Below are 14,583 nucleotides of genomic sequence, written 5' to 3' on the forward strand. Positions count from 1 at the left end.
CGTTCAATTGGTGACAGGGCAGAAGACCTGATGTTGAGGAACAGAGAGCAGCTTGGAGGTCCCTTAGGTTAGGAAGGGCATTTGACACAGAGGAGGCCTCTGATAGTTCATGAAATGCATTCTGAAATCATCTAGAATGGAGGTAGCAATCTGCTGTGTTTGGAGGTTTGCCCTCCTGTGCTCCTGGATGTCACATATAAGCTGCAATCCTCCTTCTTCAACTAACATTTTGCAGTATTTGCTGGCTGAAAGGAAATCAAGCAAGGAAACTTCAGGACAACTGGTATTTTAAATATTCTCAAATCACCATATTTACCTTTCTGAAGAAAGAGTATAAAATTTTAAGCCTTGTGACCCCAGAATAATTAACAGATAAAACAAGTCAATTTCAAAGAAATACATCAAAACTTAAATAATATTTTGCTTGTGTAGTGAAATAGCAGATGATCATTTTAGCCTATTTATTTCCAGCCAACTCTATCCTTCAGTTAATCTTTACTGAAAGGATGTGAGCTTCTCTTACATTGAAAAAATAATATATATTTCAAGTTTAGCAATATGTTGAAACAGATAAACTGAAAACACCAGATGTTAGACTAACCATAATTTATTAGGGTTCTTTAGGGAGACAGAATCAGTGAGAGATGTAACAAACTGTCTACTCCAAGGAACATGTCCGATGAACTCCTCGGGAAACGAACCAACACCTTCGACGAACTCCTCAGGAAACGAACCGGCAACTTCCATGAACTCCTCAGGAAATGCTTCACTGGGCAGCCGAAGAAGAAGTGAAGGTTCTCTAACCGTCCCGCTTATAAGCCTTCAACTGATCACCCGGACCAAATCCAACCAATTGCATTCTCTCATTGTGGAAGGCGCGCCCCTTGATGAGTCATCAGTCAGCTGCAGTCAATTGACTGATGATCCAACAAACCAGCCCGCTGGTTTATTAACCAGCCTCAAATATCCTCACAGCAATCGTCAGGCCAGTGCCCGCTTGACCAGACAGCTGGGTCACCTAGTCAAGTTGACACATGAACCCAACCATCACAGTCCACCCCTTGTCAACTTAGCAGTTGTACACATCACCTAAAACCATACCTTCAAAATGAACGTTACAGCTTATGCCATATGATAAGGGGATAAGACAGAGAAGAAAGCAAAGATATTTGCTTTACAGACAAATACAAACATAATCATAACAAAACAAGGAGGAAATATTCATGTCATCATAGTCCTCGTTTCTTTAACTGGTCACGTGGCCGCTGTTCATATTTATCATGACCTTCTTCCACTACCCATTCCATGTTCCCTTTACCCTCAGCAAGTACTTCAGCTGGCCGTGGTTCTTTGCCTGGTGGGGTGACCCAAACCTTCATTCCTGAAGTTTCTTGGCCATTGGTAGTCCTGCCTGGATTGGGTTGTTGCAGTTTTCCATTGACTTGAATCACAGGGCATGGTAATACCAAGAGACGCCCTAGGGGATCTCCTGTATTCCAGGAAAACTCTTCTTTACTTCCACTGTGTAGTTGCAGTGCTATTTCCCCTTGATAGTCAGAATCAATCACCCCAGCCAGTACAGTAATCCCCTTAGTTGCCTGTTGATTCAGAGGCATAAGAAGCCCAAAGTGGCCAGGTGGCAGACTTAACTTCCAGTTCAATGGGATTATTGTGTTTCCTGGTGGAAGCACTCCTCCTTTTGGAACCAAGACCTGTAGACCAGCAGAGCTTAAACTTGCAGGGACAGGAAGCAAAAATTTCCCTAGTGGATCACTAGGAGTGATAGCGAGTGGTGCCACTCCTGTTTCCACCCCTTGATTCCTGGACCCATGAATCCTGGCTATGGGAGAAACCAGCACCATAGAGTGGACGCTGTTTCAGAGCATACACAGCCTCCTGGAGAACACTGCCCCAACCCTGCAAGGTATTGCCACCTAGTTGGCGCCGTAATTGAGTCTTCAATAGGCCATTCCACCGTTCTATCAACCCAGCTGCCTTTGGATGATGGGGAACATGGTACGACCACAGAATTCCATGAGCATGTGCCCATTCCCTCACTTCATTTGCTGTGAAGTGGGTTCCTTGGTCTGAATCAATGCTGTGTGGAATACCATGACGGTGGATGAGGCATTCTGTAAGTCCATGGATCGTAGTTTTGGCAGAAGCATGTCGTGCAGGGAAGGCAAACCCATATCCAGAGTATGTGTCTATTCCAGTAAGAACAAATCGCTGCCCTTTCCATGATGGAAGTGGTCCGATGTAATCAACCTGCCACCAGGTAGCAGGCTGATCACCCCGAGGAATGGTGCCATATATATCGGGGACTGAGTGTGGGTCTCTGCTGCTGGCAAATTGGACACTCAGCAGTGGCCGTGGCCAGGTCAGCCTTGGTGAGTGGAAGTCCATGTTGCTGAGCCCCTGCATAACCTCCATCCCTACCACCATGACCACTTTGTTCATGAGCCGATTGGGCAATGACAGGAGTTGCTGGGGAAAGAGGCTGACTGGTATCCACCAAATGGGTCATTTTATCCACTTGGTTATTAAAACCTTCATCTGCTGAAGTCACCCTCTGGTGAGCATTCACATGGGACACAAATATCTTCATGTTGTTTGCCCACTCAGAAAGGTCTATCCACATACTCCTTCCCCAGACTTCTTTGTCACCAATCTTCCAATCATGTTCCTTCCAAGTCCCTGATCATCCAGCCAAACCATTAGCAACAGCCCAGGAATCAGTATACAGATGCACCTCTGGCCAGTTCTCCTTCCAAGCAAAGTGAACAACCAGGTGCACTGCTTGAAGTTCTGCCCACTGGGAGGATTTCCCCTCACCACTGTCCTTCAGGGACATCCCAGAAAGGGGCTGCAGTGCTGCAGCTGTCCACTTTCGGGTGGTGCCTGCATATCGTGTAGAACCATCTATAAACCAGGCCCGAGTCTTCTCTTCCTCAGTCAACTGATTGTAAGGAACTCCCCAAGATGCCATAGCTGTGGGCTGGGAAAGAGAAGGTAAGGTGGAAGGAGTGGGGGCCATGGGCATTTGGGCCACTTCCTCATGTAACTTACTTGTACCTTCAGGACCTGCTCGAGCTCTATCTCGTATATACCATTTCCATTTTATAATGGAGTGCTGCTGTGCACGCCCAACTTTATGGCTTGGTGGTTTAGACAACACCCAGCTCATGATAGGTAACTCGGGTCTCATGGTAACTTGGTGGCCCATGGTTAAGCGTTCTGTCTCTGCTAAGGCCCACTAGCAGGCCAACAGCTGTTTCTCAAATGGAGAATAGTTATCTGCAGAGGATGGTAAAGCTTTACTCCAAAATCCTAAGGACCTGCATTGTGATTCTCCTATAGGAGCCTGCCAAAGGCTCCAAACAGCATCTCTATTTGCCACTGACACTTCAGCACCATTGGGTCAGCTGGATCATATGGTCCAAGCGGCAGAGCAGCTTGCACAGCAGCCTGGACCTGTCGCAGAGCCTCATCTTGCTCCGGTCCCCACTCAAAACTAGAAGCTTTTCTAGTCACTCGGTAAATGGGCCGGAGTAGCACACCTAAATGAGGAATATGTTGTCTCCAAAACCCAAAGAGGCCAACTAAACGTTGTGCCTCTTTTTTGGTTGTAGGAGGGGCCAGATGCAGCAGCTTATCCTTCACCTTAGAAGGAATATCTCGACAGGCCCCACACCACTGGACGCCTAGAAATTTTACTGAGGTAGAAGGCCCCTGTATTTTTGTTGGATTTATCTCCCATCCTCTGCCGTGCAAATACCTCACCAACAAATCTAGAGTAGTTGCTTCTTCTTGCTCACTAGGTCCAATCAACATGATATCATCAATATAATGGACCAGTGTGATGTCTTGTGGGAGGGAGAAACGATCAAGATCCCTGTGGACAATATTATGACATAGGGCTGGAGAGTTGATATAACCCTGAGGTAGCAAAGTGAATGTAAACTGCTGGCCTTGCCAGCTGAATGCAAACTGTTTCTGGTGGTCCTTGCTGACAGCAATTGAGAAAAAAGCATTTGCCAGATCAATAGCTGCATACCAGGTACCAGGGGACGTGTTGATTTGGTCAAGCAATGATACCACATCTGGAAGAGCAGCTGCAATTGGAGTCACCACCTGGTTAAGCTTACAATAATCCACAGTCATCTTCCAAGACCCATCTATTTTCTGCACAGGCCAAATAGGAGAGTTGAATGGGGATGTGGTGGGAATCACCACCCCTGCATCCTTCAAGTCCTTAAGAGTGGCATTAATCTCTGCAATCCCTCCAGGAATCCAGTATTGCTTCTGGTTCACTATTTTGCTAGGCAGGGGCAATTCTAGTGGCTTCCACTTGGCCTTTCCCACCATAATAGCCCTCACTCCAGGAGTCAGGGAACCAATGTGAGGATTCTGCCAGTTGCTGAGTATGTCTATTCCAATTATGCATTCCGGCACTGGGGAAATAACCACAGAATGGGTCCGGGGACCCACTGGCCCCACTGTGAGACGGACCTGAGCTAAAACTCCATCAATCACCTGACCTCCATAAGCCCCAACTCTGACTGGTGGACCAGAGTGACGTTTTGGGTCTCCGGGAATTAATGTCACTTCTGACCCAGTGTCTAATAATCCACGAAATATCTGATCATTTCCTTTTCCCCAATGCACAGTCACCCTGGTAAAAGGCCGTAGGCCCCCTGGGGAAGGCTGGGAGGAAGATTAACAGTATAAATTTTGGCATTGTAACAGGTTCCTTCCCCAAGGGTACCCGGCCTTCCCTTCATTCAAGGGGCTCTGGATCTGTAAACTGTCTCAAGTCTGGGAATTGATTAAGGGGCCATGACTCTCTGTTTTTGTAATTCAAGGGAGATTTTTGTTCACGTGGCCTAGAATTCTTCTGCTTATATAGTTCAAACAAGAATTTAGTCGATTGCCCATCTATTTTACTACTTGGTACTCCATGATCCACTAGCCAACGCCATAAGTCTCTGCGAGTCATATTATTTTGATTGCTGCTTTGAGCCTGTTTTCCATTATGGTAGCCATGCCCATCTTGTCTGTGGCGATTAACTGCAGCCACTTGGCTTCTGCTGACTCGGGACCCGATTATCCCCATTGTGTTTAAGGATTCCAGTTCAGTGACAGCAGTTCCTACAGTAATATCTGACCTACAGAGAAGGGCGACTACAGAGCTCTTCAGGGATGATGGAGCTAGTCTCACAAATTTATTCCTTACAGTCCCGGTAAAAGGTGTGTCCTCTGGACATTCCAGGGCTGTGTGAGCAGGTCTTCCATGATAAATCCACTCTTAATATCCATTCCCACACATATTCCCCTGGTTTCTGTCTCTATAAGTTGGAAAACTCATACAGTTCTTTCGGAGTATAGTGTACCTCCTCATGGGTCACACTTTGTACCTCACCCTTTGGGGCTTGTTGGGACTTGAGCCTAGTTATAGGTCTTGAAGCAAAAACTGGTGGTGGGGGTGGGTCATGAAAAGAGTTAGAATTATCTCTCAAGCCATTCACCTCAGGATATTCTGTTGCATTTTCATCTCTTAAAACAGGATTAATCTCCTTAGGTGGGGGTTGGGTGGCAGGCTCCTTAGGGCAGACTGGAGGTAGAGAAGCTGTTTCCCCAGGACAGCCTTCTACAGGTAAATCTAACAATGACCTAGCAGAATCCAGGGTTCCAATGTCCTCACTGCCATTATTATCAATCCATATGTCCCCATCCCAAGGTTCCGGATCCCATTCTTTTCCAATCAATGCCTTTACTTTAACAGCAGACACCCTGAGAGGTTGAGATTTTAGTTTACGTTGTAAATGTGCTACTCGCACAATAAGAGACTGCGTCTGATTTTCAGAAACTTCCAGTCTGCAGGCACAGGAAATAAGATTTTCTTTCAGGGCACACATGGAAACCTTTACATCTGTCATACGGCGTTTTAAGTTTTGAATTTGAAGCCTTTAGCTCATCCCTTTCTCTTACAACTGTATCCAAAGTATCTAAGAGCAGCCAGCCAACATCATTATACCTCTTAATACTGCAAAACTCCGTGAAAGTGTCGAAAACACTGTCACCCAGAGCCTTGCTTCATACTAGAGTATGATCAGGAGAATCAAATGGTGCTATTTTGCGTATTTCCTTTGCCAACTCATGCCATGGACTGTCAGTGCCCTCTTGATTACTGGAAATAGAGTCATTAGTCCCTCTGAATCTAATCAGAGTAGAAAACAAATTGTAAAAGCCCATTTTAAGATTCTGTTTCTCAAGAACCACTCCTGGTACCAAGTTGTATTAGTTAGGGTTCTCTAGGGAGACAGAATCAATGAGAGATGTAACAAACTGTCAACTCCAAGGAAGATGTCAGATGAACTTCTCGGGAAACGAATTGACAACTTCGACAAACTCCTCAGGAAACGAACCGGCAACTTTGACGAACTCCTCAGGAAATGAACTGGGATTTTCGACGAACGTGCTCGATGAACTCCTCAGGAAATGAACCGGCAACTTCGACGAGCTCCCCAGGAAATGCTTCACTGGGCAGCCGAAGAAGAAGTGAAGGTTCTCTAACCGTCCCGCTTATAAGCCTTCAACTGACCACCCGGACCAAATCCAGCCAATTGCATTCTCTCATTGTGGAAGGCACGCCCCTTGATGAGTCATCAGTCAGCTGCAGTCAATTGACTGATGATCCAACAAACCAGCCCGTTGGTTTCTTAACCAGCCTCAAATATCCTCACAGCAATCGTCAGGCCAGTGCCCGCTTGACCAGACAGCTGGGTCACCTAGCCAAGTTGACACATGAACCCAACCATCACAATCACATAGGTGAGTTTACAAAGTAAAGGAATTTTCCAGGAGCCAGAAACAAAAAGCAGAAAGCATGTAAGTGCAGCTGTCCTGGGGAAGAAAGGGATTGTCACTCTCAGTAATCAGGAGTTTAGATTCTAACTTAGAAGTTGGAATCAAGATCAGCACATAAAGCTGGACTCCTCAAAGGGCTACCCATGTCCTTCCATTTCCTGCTGTGCTCATCTGCCTGCCCTGGCTTTGGGTGTGTATATAGGAGTGGGGCGGAGAAATCTTTCCCAAGAATTCATAACCTCAGGCCCAAGTAGGTATAGGATTTGAATCTATACTATCAGCATGTTCTGAGAACCCTTGAGCTGAAAAGTAATATCAAAATTATCTTAAGCCCAGGGAAACCTCTGGAGTACCTGACCAAAGCAAATACAAAACATTCATGAAGGGAATGTCCACAACCTAGTTTAAAAAGAACTGTTCCAGAAAAAAAATGAGCCCTACTAAAGGTGAGCTCACAATCAAAAAATTAAAAAAAACATGAAAATCCAACATAAGCAAAAGTAAACACCCCACCCAAAACACACACTAGGTCAGAAAAAGACCATAAAATAATTACTTTTAAAGAATAAAGAACAATAATTTTAAAAGAAGCAAATTAAAATTCCATACATTTAAAAATGTGTTATTGAAATTAAAGAATCAGTTCAAGAGCAGATTACACAGTTAAAGAGGGAAATAATAAACCTAGAAACATCTGAGACACTGAGGCAATTATCAAGGATGTAGCACAAAGAAACAAAAACATGGAAACTATTTTTTTTTTAATTGGGTTAGAAGATGTGGAGAACAGAATGAGAAAAGGTATATACATCTGATAGGAGTTCCTCAAGAAAGACCAGAGAAAATGGGGGAAGAGTTTTATTTTAAAAGAAGATCACTGAGAATTTTCATCAATAATTTTGGAAAGACTTGAATTCTTAAATTTGGGAAATAAAAGTCTCAAGCAGGATAAATAAAAATAAATCCACTTCTAGATATAATGTAGTAAAACTGCAGATCAGCAAAAAATAAGAGACCATAAAGGAACCAAGGAGAAAAGGAAAAATTACTTATCAAGGAATGATAATTAGCTCAACAGCAGACCACTATCACAACAGAAGACAATGGAAATATTTTTTCTCACCAAAAACACTTTTTTTTTCTTTTCTTGGGGCTTTGGGGTCCCTCTCCTAAGAAGGGACAGGGGCCACCCACCCAGCCGTGTCTGGGAGCTGAAGAGCCTCAGAGCTGGGGGCAGGGCCCACAAGGCAGGGGTTAGTTACTGGAAGTCTGTTTTCTACTCTAGAATTTTCAGACTTGATCAAAAAGGAGAAAATTCCAAAGAAGTAGCAACATATCCAGCCCCGGTCAGCTGAAGTCCTAAATATGCCCGAAGGGCTACCCCTGGGGCGAGGTATAGCAGCCTGTGGGGCCAGGCACAGCCTGTCCCAGGAAAAGAAAACCAGCATTCAATGAACACCCTGGTCTGTGCACAGGCGTGACCTCAGGGTGTGGGAGGTGGAAGCAGGGTGGGTGGTAGGGGGATGCGGGCAGGGCGGGCAGATGAGCACAGCAGGAAATGGAAGGTCATGGGTGGCCCAAGCCATGCCCCCTCTACCAACCCCCACTCCCAACCCTCCTGTGCCTTGGTCTCCCCACTCACCACCTACCAGCCCCGACCCCACCCAGCTCTGCCCTCTCAGTGCAGAGTCCCAAGAAAATAACTATCAATCTAGAATTCTATACTCAGCTAAAGTATTAAAGAGTTAGAGTATGAAAAAGCCCCACATATTTTCAGTTAAAGAGATTGTCACCAAACAGACCCTTGAAAACTGAATCTAGGGAAAAAAAAGGGAGGTGAAAGAAGCAGCAGTGAGCAAAGAAAATGTAAACATTTGGGTAGACTGAAATAAGCATTGATTGCATCCTTTGAGGATATGAAAACAATGTGGACCTAAAATATATTTCTATGTTCTTGGATGGAAATACTCAAAGATGTGAATTCCCTTTAAGTTGATTTATAAATTTAACACAATGCTGATAAAGTCATTAAATAAAAAAGGCCCTGGAACCGGTGAGTAGCTATCTAGAAAAAAATTAAGTTGGGTCCATACCTCAGACATAATACAAGAAAACTGTCAAATGGATCAAAGGCTTTAATGTAAAAAATGAAACAGTGAAAAGTACTAGAAGAAAACGTAAGAGACTTCTTTTATAATCTAAGTGTAACCATGACCCAAAATCCAAAGGCCACATAAGAAAAAATGAAATGTAAACACAATGTTGTGGAAGTCAACGACATACTCAGTGGTCATCCCCCCGTCCTCCCCTACCCCCTCCTTTTCCTCTCTTGCTTGTTTGTGTGCAGTTACTTGGTGTGCTTCTATTTAGCAAGAGACTGCAGGCAGCCTGGGGAAGACAGTGAATCTTACTGGCAGAGCACCTTCCCCCTGGGGTGTATAAAACCTCCGCTCTCAGTCAGTACAGGTGTCCCTCATCTCTGATGTGAAGAGCGGTGTGTGGAGTGGCCAAGCAGTTGACCACCCACTGACCTACACCCACTCGCAACCAAGCATTTGGCCCCCCACCCAGGGGACCAGCCAAGAAGGAATCTTTTCCCCTGCTCTTTTGGACTCTTTGTGTTGTATAAGTAATAAAGTGGTCACTTGATGAAAACCTCTGTTGTGCCCGAGCTTGTGTTCTATGACCTACCACATAGCAACCTGCTTTACACACAATGAGGCAAATCAACAAACTAGGAAAAAAAATATTTGCAATACATATCCAGCAAACAGCCTACTAGGTAAAGAGTTCCTTTAAATCAAGCAGAAAAAGACCAACAAACAATACGAAAAAGGGAAGAGAGGATGTCAACAGACAATAATAGAAAAGAAAATGGCTTTCAAACATTAAAAAAAAAAAGATGATTAACCTCACTTAAATAAATGTCAACTGACACTACCATTTCCACCATAGGTTGGCAAAAATCAAAAAGCTCAAATAACACTGATTTTTACAATAGGGAAACTGACAAGCTTTCACACATTGCTGATGGGAATGCAAATTAGTAATCAACCCTTTAGAGGACAATTTAGCAACAGCTATCAAAATTACAAATATTCATTGCCTTTTGACTCAGCAATCTTAAAGACTTTATTCTGCAGATTAATTCACATACTTGCAAAACAATGTATTTTATTTAACAAATGTTTGTATAGTACTATGAGCCAAGCACTGTTCTAAATGCTTCACAGTTATTAACTCAGTCAATTCTCATAACCCTATGAAATAGATACTATTATCTCCATTTTACAAGTGAGGAAACTGAAGTATAGAGAGGTTATGTAACTGGCCCAAGTTCACAAAGCTAGAAAATGACAGAAACTAGGAATGAAACACATCTGGTTCCAGTCTGTCCTCTTATACTGTGCATGTGCATCTCTTTCTCCACATATATTCATTGAAGCAGTTCTGTAATATGAAAAGACTGAAAACACATTCATTCAAAGGAGACTCATTGAATAAATTATGACATCCACATATTGAAGAGATACTAAGAACTCTTAAGTAATAGTACAGACCAGAGACAGGCCACTACCTGGGTTTGCAAGTAAGTAGCTGTTTTAACCTTGAACATGTTATTTGTCTTCTCTGTGTTTCAGTTTTTCATCTAACATATGCATAATAATCATACTACCCCCTTGTAGTTGTTAGGAAGATTAAAGAACTAACAATACTGCTTGGTACACAGTAAATACTCAACTTAGTGCCAGTTGTTATAGTTATTGTTGTTGTAACTGAATATACTAGTGTCTGTTTCTCAGTCATTCTGATCCACTGATCTGCCTATTGCTTCATATGCCAGCACCACTCACAGTACCTTTTCAAAATGTTATGATAAGTGTTAGGGAAAGCTCCTTAAATCATTTTCCTTGGTTTACTATTTATTCTACCAGAAGCATCTTACAATAATTTTCAGAAGCCCGATTTCATACCTATTTACTGGAACTGTATCATATCCATAAATTGAAACATCTGTATCCTAAAATTTTACTTCTAGTAACATGGTATGTCTCATAATTATTTCAGGCTTTTAAATTATTTCTCATAGTTTTCTCCATAGAGGTCTCATTACTTGTTAAAGCCATTTTTATGTATTTTATGCTTTGGTTGATAATGTGAATGGTATCTTTTACTTACATTTGCCAATTTTTGCTAGTATTAGAAAACTATTGTTTTTTTATGTATTTATTTTATATCTAGCCAGTATGCTAAATGTTTAATTCTAAAAGTTCTCTCTTGGGTTTTCTAGTATAAAATCATAGCCTATTCCCTTTTATATATATGATAAAAGTGATAATTTTTATAGAAATATTGAGGCAAAAGATATAGACCAAAAAAATTCTCAAAGGGGAATTTAAAACAGCAAAACATGGAAAAATATTTTACCTGGTTGCAAAGCAACCCCTGGTTCTGGCACCCCAACTTCCTAAATCCATTACAAAGAAAAAGATCTTTATGTATTAACAAAGGAAGAGTGTTCATGATAAATTTTTGAGAGAGAAGTGCAAGCTGTGGAACAACATATACAGAATAAGCCCATTTTGTTTAAAAACATTTACACATTATTAACACTATAAAATATATATTATGTACACAGAAAAGTGTCTGGAAGAACAATCATCAAATTCTTAAACTTCCACTTCCTATATTGTTTGGATATATTACAAATTCTGTAACATTTTTTAAACTAATACAAGAAACTTATTAGTTTCTTTTTTAAAAAAAGAATTAAATTCAGAAGATATAGGTAAACAATTTCTCAAAATTCCATCTTGAATTCAAAGCCACACGACCATTGTCAGGCTTAATCATTATACAGAGAAATAGCTGTAAAACTATGTTTTGAATACATACGGTTTTTACTGCAGACATGATATATGGCCCACAGTGCCCATAGTTGAACCTCTGGTTGAGAGAACTTGCCAAGAAGTGGAAAAAATGCCTTAAAAGATCTAAAGTGGTACAAAGAAGATGTTCATTCAGAACTCAGGCTAATGTTCAGAGGGTATAATAATAATTTTTGACATTTTCTCCTCAGGGTCAATTACTCACTGAGACAAGTGTACTGTGGAGCATACAATGGACACTATCATTTAATAAACTGCATTCTGCTTAGATACTCTATATATTCAGTATCTCATATTTCATCTGCAATCTTGCACACAGACATCCTCATTTTACAGATGAGGAAAACTGAGTCTCAAGGATTTTCTGAAAGTGATTTTCCCAGTATCACAAGGAAATAGGATTTGACAAAAGGCTTTTTGACTCCAATGCCTTACTAATGTTATCACTTTACGTAGTGAGTAGACCAAGGACAAGCTTTAAGAAGACGACTACATCATCATGAAATTACCTGTAGGTCACCAATGCTGTCATCTTACAACTTGAACTTGGCCAATGCTGGATAGTTGCATGCTATACAAAAAAAGAGAAATCATAATTCTGGTATTGTATGTCACTACTTTTAAAAGGTCATCAACTATTTCATGTCATTTATAAACACATATACTTAAAATAACATAAAATTTTAAAATAGAGGGATGATTAAACAAATTTGAGGTGCATCTACTAGCCAAAAATCAATTAAGTAACTGTTATATAAATAAACTCATGTGGAAAAATTACAACAATAAAGGGGCTTCCATTTAAAGATGGCAGACTGAGTATGCATTTACCTCTACTCCCCCAAACCCCACTAACAGAATGGTAAAAATGATTAAAGTAAAGAAGACAAACACAAAGAAAAAAGTAGATGGAGAAACGGTAACTGATTTAGTAGATGTCCCTCTGGAGGATGTCAAAAAAACAACCCGATTGTAACAGAACCCCAAAAGACTTATAATTACTCTAGGTAATTCTGGAAGTGCGATTAAGGATGGAGTTGAAAATAGGAGGACTGGTTGAAAGCATGTTTACAAAACAAACTCCCTGATCTCCTCTCCCACCAACAAGAATTTCTGAACTAGGCAGTCGCATTAATGGTTGAGAGTTGGAGCACCAAACTAAAAACAAGGGGATTAAGAGAAAATCTAAGAAGATGGCGGACTGGTGAGCTGTATGTTTTAGTTACTCCTCCAGGAAAGTAGGTAGAAAGCCAGGAACTGCATGGACTGGACACCACAGAGCAATCTGACTTTGGGCATACTTCATACAACACTCATGAAAACGTGGAACTGCTGAGATCAGCGAAATCTGTAAGTTTTTGCAGCCAGGAGACCTGCGCCCTTCCCTGCCAGGCTCAGTCCCATGGGAGGAGGGGCCGTCAGCTCCGGGAAGGAGAAGGGAGAACTGCAGTGGCTGCTCTTATCGGAAACTCACTCTGCTGATCCAAACTCCAACCATAGACAGACTGAGAACAGATACCAGAGAATCTGAGAGCAGCCAGCCCAGCAGAGAGGAGACAGGCATAGAAAAAAACAACACGAAAAACTCCAAAATAAAAGCGGAGGATTTTTGGAGTTCTGGTGAACATAGAAAGGGGAAGGGCAGAGCTCAGGCCCTGAGGCGCATATGCAAATCCCGAAGAAAAGCTGATCTCTCTGCCCTGTGGACCTTTCCTTAATGGCCCTGGTTGCTTTGTCTCTTAGCATTTCAATAACCCATTAGATCTCTGAGGAGGGCCCTTTTTTTTTTAATCCTTTTTTCTTTTTCTAAAACAATTACTCTAAGAAGCCCAATACAGAAAGCTTCAAAGACTTGCAATTTGGGCAGGTCAAGTCAAGAGCAGAACTAGGAGAGCTCTGAGACAAAACGCAATAATCCAGTGGCTGAGAAAATTCACTGAACACCACAACTTCCCAAGAAAAGGGGGGTGTCCGCTCACAGCCATCATCCTGGTGGACAGGAAACACTCCTGCCCATCGCCAGCCCCATAGCCCAGAGCTGCCCCAGACAACCCAGTGTGACAGAAGTGCTTCAAATAACAGGCACACACCACAAAACTGGGCATGGACATTAGCCTTCCCTGCAACCTCAGCTGACTGTCCCAGAGTTGGGAAGGTGGAGCAGTGTGAATTAACAAAGCCACATTCAGCCATCATTTCAGCAGACTGGGAGCCTCCCTACACAGCCCAGCAGCCCAGAACTGCCCTGGGGAGACGGCACTCACCTGTGACATAGCACAGTCATCCCTCAACAGAGGACCCGGGGTGCACGGCCTGGAAGAGGGGCCCACTTGCAAGTCTCAGGAGCCATACGCCAATACCAAGGACTTGTGGGTCAGTGGCAGAGACAAACTGTGGCAGGACTGAACTGAAGGATTAGACTATTGCAGCACCTTTAAAACTCTAGGATCACCAGGGAGATTTGACTGTTAGAGCCACCCCCGCCTCCCTGACTGCCCAGAAACACGCACCTTATACAGGGCAGGCAACACCAACTACACACGCAAGCTTGGTACACCAATCGGACCCCACAAGACTCACTCCCCCACTCACCAAAAAGGCTAAACAGGGGAGAACTGGCTTGTGGAGAACAGGTGGCTCGTGGACGCCACCTGCTGGTTAGTTAGAGAAAGTGTACTCCACGAAGCTGTAGATCTGATAAATTAGAGATAAGGACTTCAATTGGTCTACAAATCCTAAAAGAACCCTATCAAGTTCAGCAAATGCCACGAGGCCAAAAACAACAGAAAATTATAAAGCATATGAAAAAACCAGACGATATGGA

General features: G+C 42.6%; 1 protein-coding gene across 1 annotated transcript in view; it reads right to left on the minus strand.

Annotated features, from left to right (window-relative positions):
* Window positions 1–6: 6 nt before the first annotated feature.
* Window positions 7–14,583, minus strand: part of ZYG11A (zyg-11 family member A, cell cycle regulator) — a 114,476-nt gene continuing 99,899 nt past the window's right edge. The window contains exons 12-14 of the mRNA XM_037827206.1: window positions 12,269–12,330; window positions 11,767–11,864; window positions 7–245 (exon numbers count right to left, since the gene is read on the minus strand). Of these exons, the coding sequence (XP_037683134.1) occupies window positions 64–245; window positions 11,767–11,864; window positions 12,269–12,330 (342 nt within the window). The 3' untranslated portion in view covers window positions 7–63. The remainder of the gene's footprint in view (window positions 246–11,766; window positions 11,865–12,268; window positions 12,331–14,583) is intronic.

The sequence above is a fragment of the Choloepus didactylus genome, chromosome 2 (genome assembly GCF_015220235.1).
Source record: "Choloepus didactylus isolate mChoDid1 chromosome 2, mChoDid1.pri, whole genome shotgun sequence".
Taxonomy (NCBI): Eukaryota; Metazoa; Chordata; class Mammalia; order Pilosa; family Megalonychidae; genus Choloepus; species Choloepus didactylus.